The sequence below is a fragment of the Schistocerca cancellata genome, chromosome 1, assembly GCF_023864275.1.
Source record: "Schistocerca cancellata isolate TAMUIC-IGC-003103 chromosome 1, iqSchCanc2.1, whole genome shotgun sequence".
NCBI classification, from domain to species: domain Eukaryota; kingdom Metazoa; phylum Arthropoda; class Insecta; order Orthoptera; family Acrididae; genus Schistocerca; species Schistocerca cancellata.
In genome coordinates, this window is record NC_064626.1 from 1,078,404,101 (window position 1) to 1,078,422,155 (window position 18,055).

Genomic DNA, 18,055 nt, shown 5'->3' on the forward strand with positions numbered 1-18,055 from the left:
CAAGCATATTATTAAAGATCCCAATACCACAACAGATAAATGCAGACTTTGCAAACAACAAATAGAAACGGTAGATCACATCACAAGTGGATGTACAATACTAGCAAATACAGAATACCCCAGAAGACATGACAATGTAGCAAAAATAATACATCAACAGCTTGCCTTACAACATAAACTTATAAAACAACACGTTCCCACATACAAGTATGCACCACAAAATGTACTGGAGAATGATGAATACAAATTATACTGGAACAGAACCATTATAACAGATAAAACACCACCACATAACAAACCTGACATCATACTCACCAATAAAAAGAAGAAATTAACACAACTAATCGAAATATCCATACCCAATACAACAAATATACAAAAGAAAACAGGAGAAAAAATTGAAAAATACATCCAACTGGCTGAGGAAGTCAAGGACATGTGGCATCAGGATAAAGTTGACATTATACCGATTATACTATCAACTACAGGAGTCATACCACACAATATGCACCAGTACATCAATGTAATACAGCTACATCCAAACTTATATATACAATTACAGAAATCCTTAATTATTGATACATGTTCAATGACCCGAAAATTCCTAAATGCAATATAACATATACCGTGCAGTTAAAAGGAAGTGACGCTTGATCAAGGTCCGCGTCACTTTCCATTTTTAACCAGACTTAACATCTGAGAAAGTAAAGAAATAATAATAATAATAATAATAATAATAGAAAACCCATTCTTTTTAAACTCTGCCTGTTGTGGTGCTACTTTTCTAGATTTAAGTTATTTTTTGTGTTTTTATTCATGTTTCTTTTCTTACAAGTAAGAAAGTATGGTTAACAAAGAGGCAACTTTGCCAGAGACAATAAAATGATGTTCCGAAGAACTATAAGTTAACCCGAGACGTGACGCAGAATATGCCATAACATTTATAAATATTATTTTATAAAAGAAGAAATGTGGCAAAATGATGTAAAATCATTCATTCCTATAGTGATTCCTGAGTCATGTTTCATTTTCAAGTAATTACTAAAAGTGGGCTTCAGCAATGTAATAATTGAAGCTTTTGTGAGAATCACAGTCAGTCTGTCAGTGAGTCAGTTTTATCTGCAAAACAAGCTGTACATCTCTTCCAAATTGCATTAATCTTTTTGTGACCAAATTATTTATAGAAACTGTGGATTTCTAATGAGTATTTTATTGGCACTCATAAAATCAATTTCAGATCTTGAAAGGGAGAGATTACACTATAGCTACAAAAGACATTTAGTGGGAACTACTGGTCTCATTGAACTAGCGATTACACTATAGGTATAAAAAAATTTGTGGGGACTATTGTTCCCACCGAACACTGGAGCAACTCCAGTTGGGAAAAAAATGTTTATTTTGAAGTACAAAAAACATCTTAAATTTTACATTTTTCGTGTATTGGTTTCTGTTGTCCATTGAGTTCACTAAGATGATGTGCTGTGGAACTTAGATAAACATGGTGCTATACACAAAGACACATGGCATATGCTACACAATACTTTTGTTCTCTTTTCTTTGTTTCTCATTTATTTGTTCTTTGTGCTATATTCGCAGCATCCTCTGCTTGTTTCACCTTTTGTGGGCAAATGAGACCCAATCTTTCTGCAGAAGAACTTATCGGGAACTCCAGACGCACCTCTTTTCAGTGTCAGGAAACATACAGGTCTTCCTCTTCGCTTATGACTTGAGATGCCAGAGATGAGCTGCCTTGCCAGGTATAACCTAAAAGTTAGTTGGTCTGCTTCTCTCCTTTGAGGCTTCTGTATAATGTAGGAACTGCCAAATCTTCTAAAAAGAAAAACATTGTGTGCCACCACTTCAGTGAACAACAAATTACAGTATACTGTTCTCACAGGTGATTGAATGTATCAACTTTTTCTATTATTTGATTGTACTCTGCCACAGGCTAAGGGCAGAACATTTCACTACCGTTACCATCTGTATTTGTTCTGAAGACAGTGTTTTAGGTATTCAGATAATCTGATAGTATACACACAGGTTTACTATCCTGCCACTTAACTGCTGCAACACATGATCTGACAGCAAATTCCTATTCTCCTCTGCTAAGTTTTGAATTTTTTTCAGCATGACTGACGGATCCTTTGTGTTGGAGTGAACAGTAGCAATGCCATAAAGTCCATGAGACTGTAGGCTTCCATTATTTGATACATTGTAAAATAATTATTGGATGTTACCAACATTTTACTTCCAACCATTGTATCTGTTAGGGTAAGCACTATGTGTTCACCCAGTGAAAATTCAGATCTATAGTATTTGTCTTCTTTTCCAGTGTAGATGTCATAGGTAATTGTGCACCCAGTCATTGCATGAGCTAAGCATCATGTACTGCAGCCACACTTGACTGCTTTCGTTGGCAGAAATTGTTTTATTGTTGAACGTCCTTTGAAAGACACCATACTTTTGTGAAATGTCAAAACAGGAGGAGGTTTGTACACTTAACACAGCTTCTTTGTTATAGCACTGATGACAGGTCGGATTTTGAGCAGCTTGTTATATCCTGGTCATCCCTTTCTGACACACATGCTGTTGTCATTGCCATGCAGATTTTCAACAGTATCTTTGTATCAGTGCTTTGTCGCCACTGATAAGAAGAAGGTACATCAAGAACAGGACACTACTTCAACAATTTCCAAATTGTGGAAGTTGATGTATATCCATGAAAATAAGCATTCAAATAAAAGATTTTAGCTCAGGAATGATAATGTCCTGCCAGCTAGAAGTTATTTTACTTGTTTCCTCTCTGATTTCACTAAACATCTTCCTTGTTTTGCATATAGATTCATCTGATTGAAAATGTGTAGCAATAGAACTTCTGTAAATAAAGACTGAAAATATATTATTTTATTATCAGACTGATTTTCTGGGCTCTCTTTTAATTTCACTGGAAGATTTTTAGAATAAGAAACATCCTCACTCCATGTATTAACACTGTGAGAAAATATGGACGCAGCCCTTATTGGAGTTTAGTTAGATATACCAGCATGACCAGGAGACATTTTTTTCAGTTTCTCCCACTTCTGTTGTCAAATTGAAATCTTATCATCACTTGGTACAATAATGTTATGAGTAATTTCATTCAAAATGAATCAATGCCTTCATCAGAATTGGAGTCAGCAGCAAAATCTGAATCTTCTACATTGTGTGGTAAGGAGTGTAAAACTCGCATTGTGTCTTGTGGTGTCAGTCCAGGCATTTTGAACAATGAGAAAGATACAATAAATACAGTCCCAATTTCACAGCTACGCCACTTACACATCACACAAGGTTCATTGTGATAAATAGTTCTCACTAACTTAAGTTGTAGTATTTCAGTTGTTTACAAAGAAAACTTCCAGATAAATACAGACATATACTGCCTCCTTGCTAAATACAAAAGTAGAAAAATGTAACAGTAGTCACCTCAGACACATAAGAAAAGCACAGAATATAAAAAAAGCAGTTGTGGTCAAAATAATGGCCCTGTTTCACTCAGAAATGGTGCCTCTGCATTGATTGACTAAAGATGTAGACATACAATAGCTTCTGCATGCCAGTGGATGAACTACATGCAGTTATCACATGATAACAGAGATGGCAGCACAAGCTGGAAATGGGAACATTGTGATTACCACTGAACTTACTGCGAAAAAAAAAAAAAAAAAAAAAATGGGAACAGTAGTTTCCATTACTCATAAAAGGATTAGAGAGTTTCTTTGCAGGTGACATGGTGATTATTAATTTCATAATGTCAATGAAAGCCCACAAGATTACTTGAATTTTCGCTCGGAGTAGATTTGTTAGGAATAAAATACATAAACTTTAATGTTTCAGTGCATAAAGTTACTGTGTGAAAGCATTTATTAGTATTAATATCATGAAAAGGATAGTTGCTACTCATCATATAGCAAAGATGCTGAGTCACAGATAGGCACAACAAAAAGATTGTCAGAAAATGAGCTCTCGTCTAACAAGGCCTTCATCAGAGATAGAATGTACACACACATGAACGTAAGTTTAGTTGCATTAACGACATACAGTGGTTTTTGCCTCCCCCCGTGAACCATGGACCTTGCCGTTAGTGGGGAGGCTTGCGTGCCTCAACGATACAGATAGCCGTACTGTAGGTGCAACCGCAATGGAGGGGTATCTGTTGAGAGGCCAGACAAACGTGTGGTTCCTGAAGAGGGGCAGCAGCCTTTTCAGTAGTTGCAGGGGCAACAGTCTGGATGATTGACTGCTCTTCCCTTGTAACATTAACCAAAACGGCCTTGCTGTTGTGGTACTGCGAACAGCTGAAAGCAAGGGGAAACTACAGCCGTAATTTTTCCCGAGGGCATGCAGCTTTACTGTATGGTTAAATGATGATGGTGTCCTCTTGGGTAAAATATTCCGGAGGTAAAATAGTCCCCCATTCGGATCTCCGGGCGGGGACTACTCAAGAGGATGTCGTTATCAGGAGAAAGAAAACTGGCGTTCTACGGATCGGAGCATGGAATGTCAGATCCCTTAATCGGGCAGGTAGGTTAGAAAATTTAAAAAGGGAAATGGATGGGTTAAACTTAGATATGGTGGGAATTAGTGAAGTTCGGTGGCAGGAGGAACAAGACTTCTGGTCAAGTGAATACGGGGTTATAAATACAAATTCAAATAGGGGTAATGCAGGAGTAGGTTTACTAATGAATAAAAAAAATAGGAGTGCGGGTAAACTACTACAAACAGCATAGTGAACGTATTATAGTGGCCAAGATAGACACAAAGCCCATGCCTACTACAGTAGTACAAGTTTATATGCCAACTAGCTCTGCAGATGACGAACAAATTGAACAAATGTATGATGAGATAAAAGAAATTATTCAGGTAGTGAAGGGAGACGAAAATTTAATAATCATGGTTGACTGGAATTCGACAGTAGGAAAAGGGAGAGAAGGAAACATTGTAGGTAAATATGGATTGGGGCTAAGAAATGAAAGAGGAAGCCGTCTGTTAGAATTTTGCACAGAGCGTAACTTAATCATAGCTAGCACTTGGTTCAAGAATCATAAAGAAGGTTGTACACATGGAAGAATCCTGGCGATACTAAAAGGTATCAGATAGATTATATAATGGTAATACAGAGATTTAGGAACCAGGTTTTAAATTGTAGGACATTTCCAGGGGCAGATGTGGACTCTGACCACAATCTATTGGTTATGAACTGTAGATTAAAACTGAAGAAATTGCAAAAAGGTGGGAATTTAAGGAGATGGGACCTGGGTAGACTGACTAAACCAGAGGTTGTACAGAGTTTCAGGGACAGCATAAGGGAACAATTGACAGGAATGGGGGAAAGAAATACAGTAGAAGACGAATGGGTAGCTTTGAGGGATGAAATAGTGAAGGCAACAGAGGATCAAGTAGATAAAAAGACGAGGGCTATTAGAAATCCTTGGGTAACAGAAGAAATATTGAATTTAATTGATGAAAGGAGAAAATACAAAAATGCAGTAAATGAAGCAGGCAAAAAGGAATACAAACGTCTCAAAAATGAAATCGACAGGAAATGCAAAATGGCTAAGCAGGGATGGCTAGAGGACAAATGTAAGGATGTAGAGGCTTGTCTCACTAGGGGTAAGATAGATACTGCTTACAGGAAAATTAAAGAGACCTTTGGAGAGAAGAGAACCACTTATATGAATATCAAGAGCTCAGATGGCAACCCAGTTCTAAGCAAAGAAGGGAAAGCAGAAAGGTGGAAGGAGTATATAGAGGGTTTATACAAGGGCGATGTACTTGAGGACAATATTATGGAAATGGAAGAGGATGTAGATGAAGATGAAATGGGAGCTATGATACTGTGTGAAGAGTTTGACAGAGCACTGAAAGACCTGAGTCGAAACAAGGCCCCGGGAGTAGACAACATTCCATTAGAACTACTGACGGCCTTGGGGGAGCCAGTCCTGACAAAACTCTACCATCTGGTGAGCAAGATGTACGAGATGGGCGAAATACCCTCAGACTTCAAGAAGAATATAATAATTCCAATCCCAAAGAAAGCAGGTGTTGACAGGTGTGAAAATTACCGAACTATCAGTTTAATAAGTCACAGCTGCAAAATACTAACGTGAATTCTTTACAGACGAATGGAAAAACTGGTAGAAGCCGACCTTAGGGAAGATCAGTTTGGATTTCGTAGAAATGTTGGAACATGTGAGGCAATACTGACCTTAAGACTTATCTTAGAAGAAAGATTAAGGAAAGGCAAACCTACATTTCTAGCATTTGTAGACTTAGAGAAAGCTTTTGACAATGTTGACTGGAATACTCTCTCTCAAATTCTAAAGGTGGCAGGGGTAAAATACAGGGAATGAAAGGCTATTTACAATTTGTACAGAAACCAGATGGCAGTTATAAGAGTCGAGGGGCACGAAACGGAAGCAGTGGTTGGGAAGGGAGTGAGGCAGGGTTGTAGCCACTCCTCGATGTTACTCAATCTGTATATTGAGCAAGCAGTAAAGGAAACAAAAGAAAAATTTGGAATAGGTATTAAAATCCAAGGAAAAGAAATAAAAACTTTGAGGTTCGCCGATGACATTGTAATTCTGTCAGAGACAGCAAAGGAATTGGAAGAGCAGTTGAACGGAATGGACAGTGTCTTGAAAGGAGGATATAAGATGAACATCGGCAAAAGCAAAACAAGGATAATGGAATGTAGTCGAATTAAGTCGGGTGATGCTGAGGGAATTAGATTAGGAAATGAGACACTTAAAGTAGTAAAGGAGTTTTGCTATTGGGGGAGCAAAATAACTGATGATGGTCGAAGTAGAGAGGATATAAAATGTAGACTGGCAATGGCAAGGAAAGCGTTTCTGAAGAACAGAAATTTGTTAACATTGAGTATAGATTTAGGTGTCAGGAAGTCGTTTCTTAAAGTATTTGTATGGAGTGTAGCCATTTACGGAAGTGAAACATGGAGAATAAATAGTTTGGACAAGAAGAGAATAGAAGCTTTCGCAATGTGGTGCTGCAGAAGAATGTTGAAGATTAGGTGGGTAGATCACGTAACTAATGAAGAGGTATTGAATAGGATTGGGGAGAAGAGAAGTTTGTGGCACAGCTTGACTAGAAGAAGGGATCGGTTGGTAGGACATGTCCTGAGGCCTCAAGGGATCACAAATTTAGCATTGGAGGGCAGCATGGAGGGTAAAGATCGTAGAGGGAGACCAAGAGATGAATACACTAAACAGATTCAGAAGGATGTAGGTTGCAGTAGGTACTGGGAGATGAAGAAGCTTGCACAGGATAGATTAGCATGGATGGAGAGCTGCATCAAACCAGTCTCAGGACTGAAGACCACAACAACAACAATGGTTTTTGCTTGATTGTATCTTCTTTCACTGAAGAATTTTTCACTTTATCATAAATTTATACTTTATTTAGTGAAAAGATAGACTTTCTTTTTTTATTGTATGTGTGGCTCATTATAAAGTATAATTATGCATGGGTCCAGCATGTTTGGAATAAGTTGTTCCAGCAACCACTATTCCTCTCATTAGTTTATTGTAACAGAGTAGTGAAGCCTTTATGTTTATATTATTTATGTAGCTTGCATGTGGCAATCTCTTTCTAGGTCTCTCCATTGTATATGTTCAATAATAATATAGTAGACACCTGACTTCACACAAGCAATGTCTGTACCGATCAGTTAAAGTCTACCTGCACTGCTTTTTGGAGGGTCTATGTCTACCCCACCCCCCCAGCTGTGGACATCTTGTGCAGCTAGCACCAGTATTTGTTGTTGGTGAAGATACGTCAAATAGTCAGTACTATGATGCTCTCTCTCTCTCTCTCTCTCTCTCTCTCTCTCTCTCTCTCTCTCTCTCTCTCTCTCTCTCTCTCTCTGTGTGTGTGTGTGTGTGTGTGTGTGTGTGTGTGTGTGTGTAGATTAGATTAGATTAGATTAATACTAGTTCCATGGATCATGAATACGATATTTCGTAATGATGTGTAACGAGTCAAATTTTCCAATACATGACATAATTAAGTTAATTTAACAACATACTTAAGTTAATATAACAACTTTTTCATTTCTTGTGTTTTTTATTTTTATTTTTTATTTTTTTATTAATATTTTTTTTGTTTTTTTTTATTTATATCTAAAAATTCCTCTATGGAGTAGAAGGAGTTGTCATTCAGAAGTTCTTTTAATTTCTTCTTAAATACTTGTTGGTTATCTGTCAGACTTTTGATACTATTTGGTAAGTGACCAAAGACTTTAGTGCCAGTATAATTCACCCCTTTCTGTGCCTAAGTTAGATTTAATCTTGAATAGTGAAGATCATCCTTTCTCCTAGTATTGTAGTTATGCACACTGCTATTACTTTTGAATTGGGTTTAGTTGTTAATAACAAATTTCATAAGAGAGTATATACTGAGAAGCTACTGTGAATATCCCTAGATCCTTAAATAAATGTCTGCAGGATGATCTTGGGTGGACTCCAGCTATTATTCTGATTACACGCTTTTGTGCAATAAATACTTTATTCCTCAGTGATGAATTACCCCAAAATATGATGCCATATGAAAGCAACGAGTGAAAATAGGCGTAGTAAGCTAATTTACTAAGATGTTTATCACCAAAATTTGCAATGACCCTTATTGCATAAGTAGCTGAACTCAAACATTTCAGCAGATCATCAATGTGTTTCTTCCAATTTAATCTCTCATCAATGGACACACCTAAAAATTTGGAATATTCTACCTTAGCTAAATGCTTCTGATTAAGGTCTATATTTATTAATGGCGTCATACCATTCACTGTACGGAACTGTATGTACTGTGTCTTATCAAGATTCAGTGAGAGTCCGTTTACAGGGAACCACTTAGTAATTTTCTGAAAGACAGTATTGACAATTTCATCAGTTAAGTCTTGTTTGTCAGGTGTGATTACTATACTTGTATCATCAGCAAAAAGAACTAACTTTGCCTCTTCATGAATATAGAATGGCAAGTCGTTAATATATATTAAGAACAACAAAGGACCCAAGACTGACCCTTGTGGAACCCCATTCTTGATAGTTCCCTAGTTTGAGGAATGTGCTGATCTTTGCATATTATGAGAACTACTTATTTCAACTTCCTGCACTCTTCCAGTTAGGTACGAATTAAACCATTTGTGCACTGTCCCACTCATGCCACAATACTTGAGCTTGTCTAGCAGAATTTCATGATTTACACAATCAAAAGCCTTTGAGAGATCACAAAAAATCCCAATGGGTGGTGTTCGATTATTCAGATCATTCAAAATTTGATTGGTGAAAGCATATATGGCATTTTCTGTTGAAAAACCTTTCTGGAAACCAAACTGACATTTTGTTAGTACTTCATTGTTACAGATATGTGAAGCTACTCTTGAATACATTACTTTCTCAAAAATTTTGGATAAAGCTGTTAGAAGGGAGATTGGACGGTAATTGTTGACATCAGATCTATCCCCCTTTTTATGCAAAGGTATAACAATAGCATATTTCAGTCTATCAGGGAAAATGCCCTGTTCCAGAGAGCTATTACACAGGTGGCTGAGAATCTTACTTATCTGTTGAGAACAAGCTTTTAGTATTTTGCTGGAAATGCCATCAATTCCATGTGAGTTTTTGTTTTTAAGCAAGTTTATTATTTTCCTAATTTCAGAGGGAGAAGTGGGTGAGATTTCAATTGTATCAAATTGGATAGGTATGGCCTCTTCCATTAACAGCCTAGCATCTTCTAATGAACACCTGGATCCTACTATATCCACAACATTTAGAAAATGATTATTAAAAATATTTTCATTCTTCTGACTTTTTGTTCGTAAAGTTTTCATTCAATTTGATGGTAATACTGTCTTCCTGTGCTCTTGGTTGACCTGTTTCTCTTTTAATAATATTCCAAATTGTTTTAATTTTATTATCAGAGTTGCTGATTTCAGACATGATACACATACTTCTAGATTTTTTAATAACTTTTCTTAATATAACACAGTAGTTTTTATAATGTTTGATAGTTTCTGGGTCACTACTCTTTCTTGCTGTCAGATACATTTCCCTTTTCCGGTTACAAGATATTTTTATACCCTTAGTAAGCCATGGTTTGTTACAAGGTTTCTTACGAGTATATTTAACTATTTTCTTGGGGAAGCAGTTTTCAAATGCATTTACAAAAATGTCATGAAATAAATTATATTTTAAATTGGCATCAGGTTCATGGTACACCTCATCCCAGTCTAACTGCTGTAGGCTTTCCCTGAAATTTGCAATTGTTAAATCGTTGACTGAACATACTACTTTGGAGGACTGTTTAGTATTGCTGAATGGAGCTATGTCATATATTGTAACTAGCTGTGCACCATGATCAGAAAGACCATTCTCAACAGGCTGAGCATTTATCTGGTTAAACTTATCTTGGTCTATAAAGAAGTTATCTATCAGTGAGCTGCTATCCTTTACCACCCGAGTAGGAAAATCAATAACGGGTGTCAAATTGTGTGTGTGTGTGTGTGTGTGTGTGTGTGTGTCCTGTTGTATTGTCACACTCGATCTGTAGCTTCCATCATACACTATTTGTTCATTTACACTCTGTATCTATCACTTGTCCATCTGCTACTATTACACACCTAAGTCTGTGAATAGTGCAGAACAACATTCATGTCACACACTCAAATGTAAAAATTACACAGTATTTGTTTATAAGGAGCAGGAAACAAGTTCATATTAGGATGGAGGAGATAGGTATCAAAGACCAATATGTAATCATCATGTTTTGCTTTTTAGGAAAGGAATATTTGCTAATGTCATTATTATATGTTTGTTTAGAGTGTCACAGAAATATTTTGGTTTTACTTTCTATATTTCTGATTTATTTTTCCTCTATTACACAGATGGTGAACTCTATGCCTGGGGTTGTAATGAATACGGCCAGCTCGGTCTTGGATCAAGTGTTTCCAAAGAAACAAGACCTTGTTTGGTAAGATCATTAATGGGAATTCCTATTGCCATTATTGCATGTGGTGGAAATCACAGTTTTGCTGTTTCAAAGTCAGGTATGTTTGTGTAATATGCTGATTTCTGTGGAAAAAGGCTTTTCTTTACACTTAGTTTAAGTACTGACAAAATTTTAGTGGTACTGTATGTCATTTTTATGTATTTCATCTCATAAGGGCTGTAACAGCCATTTGATACATGATACAAGGAGCAGACGTGCAAATGACTGGGGAAAGTTACACTTAAGAAGCAAAAGCATTGGAAAACATGAGTAATAATTATTCTTATGTACAAGATGAATTACTTTTAACTAACAACTAATACAAAGACCTTCATCACCCTTCTTTCTGTTCTCCAGCTTTACTGTGATGGTGATGAAGGAATTTTAGAAAATTGTGAAAATTAGTGATTTGTCTGCATTTTAAAATCTTGTGCATTTCTAAGGACTGCTCCAGATATTTTTGTTTGGTTGGTAGATCACACTTTAAGAGCAGTAGTCAGATTCTCAGGTTTCAGTTTAACTTATTGAGATTTAACACCTAGAGGTGCCCATTTTAATACATATATTTATTCAGAGATAACTAATTTAATGCTGCTCATTATGGTTGGCAGATATATCTTCATCCAGCCAACATTATCATGCACTGAGAAACAAAATTAATGGTTACTGGGCAGGACCTTAGTTAAGTGTTCAGCACAAGGAAAGGAACTTGTTTCATAATAGACTGTGTCCACTGTACATGAAAATGTTTTGGTGCTGTTACTGCTCTTTACTTATACATTTCTGCACTGTCCTTTTCCAGGGGCTGTGTATGGGTGGGGAAAAAATGTTTTTGGTCAACTTGGTTTAAATGACGATATCAATAAATTGTATCCAACCCAGCTGAAAACATTGCGCTCTGCGAAAGTAAAGTATATAGCATGTGGAGAGGATTTCTCTGTCTTTTTAACAAAGGTAAGTTTTGAAAACTTCTGCTCAGTTGCTGAGAATAGTTTTCATAGCAACACTTCAGATATTGGACAGCTTGATTATGTTGAATGGCAAAAACTTTATAGCACTGATTGAGCTTTCCCACAGAATCCATGAGAGATTGAAATTGTTGTTGACTATAATTGCAGTACATTATTTATAAATTAACATTGTGTAATGTACGTGTAAGCACCACACTGAGAGAAAGTAAAGCTTCCAGAAATTGTTTGTTGGTCACATTGTCTTCTCATCTAAATTGAACAGAGGGATGTATAAAGCCGTCACCCTTTCGGAATCTTCTACATGAAGTGATGTGTAAAATGCAGTTAAACAGGAAGTTGCTGTATTCTTCAAAATACTTAGTCTGTACTGACAAACAGCAGGCAGTATTTTGAGCTCTTTGAACAACTGTCCATTCATCTGTTCACTCGTCTCATCAAAAGGAGAGTTTTGTGGGGTGTGGAACAAGTCATATCACACATCAAATGGTTGAAGCAGCAACTGCAGGCTACTTGTGTAAAGTTTACTAATGACCAGTTACTGTTACAAGAGGTACTTGTGAACTACCTTATTATTACATAAATCAGTAGAAACTTCTGGTAGAATGTAAATAATTTAAGGAGTTGAGGAAACAAATCACAAAATAGTAGAGCCACTAAGTTGTCAAAAGAAAACAAGCAGGATTGAACACATCCCCCTCCCCCCTCCCCATTTCTGAGTATCTGAATATTCATCAGCAAATGGATGGTTGGACAGCAGCTAATGAATGTATGTATGTGAAGCAACGAATAACACCAATAACTTTGTGTAACAGAGCTAACAGTTTTATTCATTGCTTCACATGAAAACTTTTTTAGCTTTCAGATGTATACATTTTAGTACACATGCAGAAGGTGGTGGGGAGCAGGAGAGAGTATTGGAGAAGTCTGCCTGAAAGCTGGAAGGGAGAGGTGACATGTTCATGGTTTAGGAATATGGCACCAACAATCTCATTCTGGCTACAGACAGTTGGAGTTCTGTACAGCCCTCAATGACATGGAGGAGTAATTGGGAGGCAAGACGAGACCAGAGGAAGGAGACTACAGAGAAGAGGATGTGGGTGCAGGAGAGGCCAGGAAGGCTACTGTCACAAGGATAATTCCAATCCACTTAACTCAGAGAAGTTGGTGTTCATGGGAGGGGTGTGGGAGAATGATACATATGGTGTGGGTTATGAAGTAGCTATCGAAATTGAGCATGTTGTGTTCAGCTGTGTGGTCACTTCTAGGTGGTCAACTCTGCTCTAGGCCACAATTTGGCAGTGGAATTCGTTTGTGTGGACTGCTGGTTAATGGCCATACCCACATAAAATGCTGTGCAGAAATTACAGCAGAGTTGGTTTTTGATGTGACTGCTTTAATCTGATGGTGTGATTTGTGTTGAGACAGTATTATAGTCGTGATATGGAATAAAAAAAAAATAGAATAAATAATAAAAATTTACTAAATTCATTAGGTCTTGGAACTGGATGTTTCTTTGCCAAATGAAAGAGAGCAGAAATGGACAAAACAGAATATCTCAGGGATAACACTGTTGGACTTCCAAAGGATTATGTGCATAGAGCACTACAAGAAATGAAGGCAATGTAGAACAAGAGGAAATTGTTGCTGAAAGTCGAAAACTTACAACAACTGCTTCACAACTCATATAATCTGGATCCTCCCCTCCTCCACCATCTCCAGCTTTTCTCAACTGCACAGATGGGAGGTATCCTTACAACAGATTCTCCGCTCTTGAAATTATCCTAGCCTCAGCCTATTGTAACCTATTATCCTCACTCTCTTCACCCAACAGTTCACAACCTCTCACCCTGTCACCTCTTTTCGCATTCCCTCACCATCTTTGTGTGCTGCCCTCTACCAATGTGCCCACCCATCATTTCCCTTCCCTGCTGCTCTCTGTCTCTGATCCCCATTCTCACACCCCACCCCTCAGCATTGCACCTGGCAGTCTCTAGTCCCTGCGTGCCCTGTTAGGCATTATTGTTCCTTCTCCCACACCCGTACCCTTCTATTCCTCCCCCTTCCCTGCCCCACTCCAGATTGCTACTCACATGACAGTTGCATTCATGCCAGAGACAGCCGTCATGTGTGCTTGAGATGTGGGTGCTTGTGTGAATGTGTGTGTGTGTTGTTTCTTTGCTGAAGATGGCTTTTGTCAAAAACTATAATGTATAATAGTCATTTTGTTGTGGCTGTCTGCAAATCAATGGGTCAGCTTTACAATGAGTAGCTACCTGTCCTTTTTCGAATATTGAAGATACGTATTGAAACTTCCTGGCAGACTGAAATTGTTTACTTGACCAGCATTCAAACCAGGACCCTTGCATTTTGTGGGTAAAGATGTTACCAATTGAGCTATCCAGGCATGGCTTTGACCCATCCCCAGAGCTTCGGTTTTTCCTTCTTTTCCATGTTTCATGGAAACTCTCCTGCATACTTTGCTGGCTGAGCATTTAACAATATCATTTCTTCCAGAGTGCTTGTTCAGTAAGGTATGCAGGTGAGCTTATGCGGAGTTTGGGAAGTAGGAGATACTACGTCAGAAGTGAAGTCATGAGGGTGAGTAGTCAATTATACCTGGACAGCTCAATCAAGAACAGAAATGTTCATGATAGGTAAGATTTTGGATTTCAGTCCCATTGCAGCACACAGTTTTAATCTGCCAGAAAGTTTCAAACTAGTGCACACCCTGTTGTAGGGTGAAAAATTCCCTGTAGAAGCTATATATCATTTTGACACCTTGATTTCCTTCAACTCCCTCAAGCCCGCCTGCCTCCTCCCACCTCCATTTTTTCCATCAGTATGTTAAGCATTTATATAATTTATAAACATTTTATATATTTATAAGGATATAAGACGAACATCAACAAAAGCAAAACGAGAATAATGGAATATAGTCGAATTAAATCAGGTGATGCTGAGGGAATTAAATTAGGAAATGAGACACCTAAAGTAGTAAATGAGTTTTGCTATTTGGGAAGCAAAATAACTGATGACTGTCGAAGCAGGGAGGATATAAAAAGTAGACTGGCTATGGCAAGGAAAGCATTTCTGAAGAAGAGAAATTTGTGAACATCGAGTGTAGGTTTAAGTGTCAGGAAGTCTTTTCTAAAAGTGTTTTTATGGAGTGTAGCCAAGTATAGAAGTGAAACATGACCAATAACTAGTTTAGACAAGAAGATAATAGATACTTTCAAAGTGTGGTGCTACAGAAGAATGCTGAAGATTAGATGGGTAGATCACATAACTAATGAGGAGGTACTGGTAGAATTGGGGAGAAGAGGAATTTGTGTCACAACTTGACTAGAAGAAGGGATCAGTTGGCAGGACACGTTCTGAGGTATCAAGGGATCACCAATTTGGTATTTGAGGGAAGTGTCGAACAGGATAGAGTAGCGTGGAGAGCTGCATCAAACCAGTCTCAGGACTGAAGACCACAACAACATGTTAAGCATTTATACCCAAGAAAATCTTACAAGTGTGTGTGTGTGTGTGTGTGTGTGTGTGTGTGTGTGTGTGTATTTTGTTACCTACAAAGTATGCATGTTCTTTTTGCTTAAACAATGATGCAATAACAACACTATGGAGAGGACAGATTGCTACTCACCGCATCGAGGATGTGTTGAGTCACAGACGGGTACAACGAAAAAAGTGCTAGAAATGTTTGACTTGCGGACAGTGTTCTTCCTCAGAAGTAGATCTATTACTAGTATTCCTTTTCATTGTGTCTTAATGCCTCCTATATGTGGTGAGTAGCAGTTCAGCCTTTCCATATTGTTCTTTTATCTTCATTTAGTTGAATGTCGATTTTTGCCGTTTTCCACCCTCTTCATCATACCTATGAAATGCAATTTTTTTAACTTGTAAAAGTTTAGTAATTGACTCTAATTATAGGAATGTGTACTTCATGCCTTAAATTATATATTATGATTTTCAAAATAATACCAAGGCTGTACTTGCAGGATGGAGGCGTTTTTACTTGTGGCTCTGGAACATATGGTCAGTTAGGTCATGGTTCCACTTGTAATGAAATTCTACCACGGAAAGTAATGGAATTGATGGGTAGTACAGTTACTCAAGTTACTTGTGGAAGGTACATTGCAGTATAGTGATAAGAAATCAGTACTTTTTGAAACTAATTAATTGCACTGTAATATTGCTCTCAGTGTAACATTCTTATTTTTTGTAAATTTAGTTATCACTTACATTTCAGGAGGCACACACTTGCACTTGTTCCATCACGAGGAAGAGTTTATGCTTTTGGTCTTGGTGGAGCTGGCCAGCTGGGTACAAAAGCTGTCTTAAATGCTACAACTCCACAAGTTGTTTTAGGACCTTGGGTGTCACCTAGTGGAGTTTCAATTATTGAGCCACATGAACAGAGTCAACATTCCCAGAATTGTGTTGTGAAAAGGATATATGCTGGTGGAGACCACTGTTTTGCTTTAGTAACTAGGAAGCAGGTATTAATTTTTGTGTTGCATTTTACTGTGCTTATGATTAGATTATACAAAGAATTAATAAGCCAATGGTCTGATTGTATGGCACATCCTGATGAAACCGGGTTAGAGAGTTTTATTTGCTGTGCTGGATAGTGCAAAACAAAATAATTAAGTACGGCACTTTTTTGTATAATTCCTGTAAAGTGACACAGCTTTCATAGGAGACACAACTTATATTTCATCTGTAATATTCCTTATAAATTAATTAGATACATACAGAATAAACAAAAGATTTCTAACGTGCTAGTATTCGTGTAGCAGCTACAAAACACTGTACAAAACATAGTTTTCATGTACCATAATTGCACAGTTAAAAATGACATTTAGCAGCCTTCTGAGTCACAAACAGATTTTGATATTTTTATAACACTCAGCTGGGGCTAGGAGTCACTTTCCTAATATATATGTTTATTTTGAAAAAAAATCATGCATGTTTAACCACATGCTTAAACTGAAGATACAAAAACCGACAGTGTGCTAATAACAGCAACGAGCAACGCAGGACAAATGCCTCATGGTAAACTTGAAATGTAGTGTTTGTCTACAATAATATTCTCTGTTAATGCATCAAAAAAGTCTTCCACTCATGAAAAAAAGTTCAATTTTTGTGGTTCAAGTACATTTATTGTGTCTTATGGGCTCTATAATATCTGCTCTGTTTCTTCCATGGGGGTTGAAAAAGTAGGTGTCAAGGATTCAGAATTTATAACGTGTAACAGTTTTCTTTCCCATTTTTCCAGACTTCATGAGTCTGCAACAAGATTTCTCCACAAAAAATTGACATGTGTATACATAAAACAAAATTTCCCACCATTCTTAGAGACACCTATATAATAAGTAATTCTTTACCAACTCACACTGCAATAATGGAACCAGCCAAGGATGCTTGAACTGGTAAGACATACTTGGATGGTGTACCCAGTAAGAGCATAATTCAGTTTAAGACCATCAAAGGCTTATTTGAAGTCTAGATAGAGGTTAGGAAGTTCAATATTCTATTCAAATGCCATTTTATGTATTTACCTCAGGATGAATGTGTAATCTGTTGTTGACGCATTAGACCAAAAGCCACACATAAAAGTCTCCAAAGCTCTTTTGCATATGGACTTAACCTATTCTAGGTAATATTAGACAAAATTTTGTACAGTTCTTTCAGCAGAATGATTCTTCAGTGATTGTAGCAATAAATCTTGTCCCCATTCTTATGTATTGGTTGAATCATTAGTCCACTCTTTTGGGTTTCTTTCTCATTACACTATCAACTTAAGAAGTTTATAGAATCGTATATGGAAGGTGGTTCCACCTTTTGGACAGTTATTCCATCAGTTTCTGCTGCATTGTAATTTTTTAACAGTTCACTAATTTCAGTACTTCAGCTAAAGTAGGCTCTTCTTTCTTTGGGTCTGCAGTGTAAGATGGTAGCTGCTCACCTCTTTTGGGATCCTGTTAAAATTCACTTAGTGTCTATTCATAAAATTTAGTTTTCTTGTCAGCAGATTTCCATCT

At 37.2% G+C, this 18,055-nt stretch overlaps 1 protein-coding gene across 4 annotated transcripts in view; it reads left to right on the plus strand.

Moving 5' to 3' along the window:
• The window catches only part of LOC126090967 (probable E3 ubiquitin-protein ligase HERC4), a 230,695-nt gene that overhangs the window by 39,083 nt on the left and 173,557 nt on the right, over positions 1–18,055 (plus strand). For all 4 annotated transcript variants that reach the window (XM_049907026.1, XM_049907028.1, XM_049907027.1 and 1 more), the window contains exons 6-9: positions 10,934–11,095; positions 11,840–11,991; positions 16,010–16,140; positions 16,261–16,510. In XM_049907026.1, coding sequence (XP_049762983.1) covers positions 10,934–11,095; positions 11,840–11,991; positions 16,010–16,140; positions 16,261–16,510 — 695 coding nt within the window. The remainder of the gene's footprint in view (positions 1–10,933; positions 11,096–11,839; positions 11,992–16,009; positions 16,141–16,260; positions 16,511–18,055) is intronic.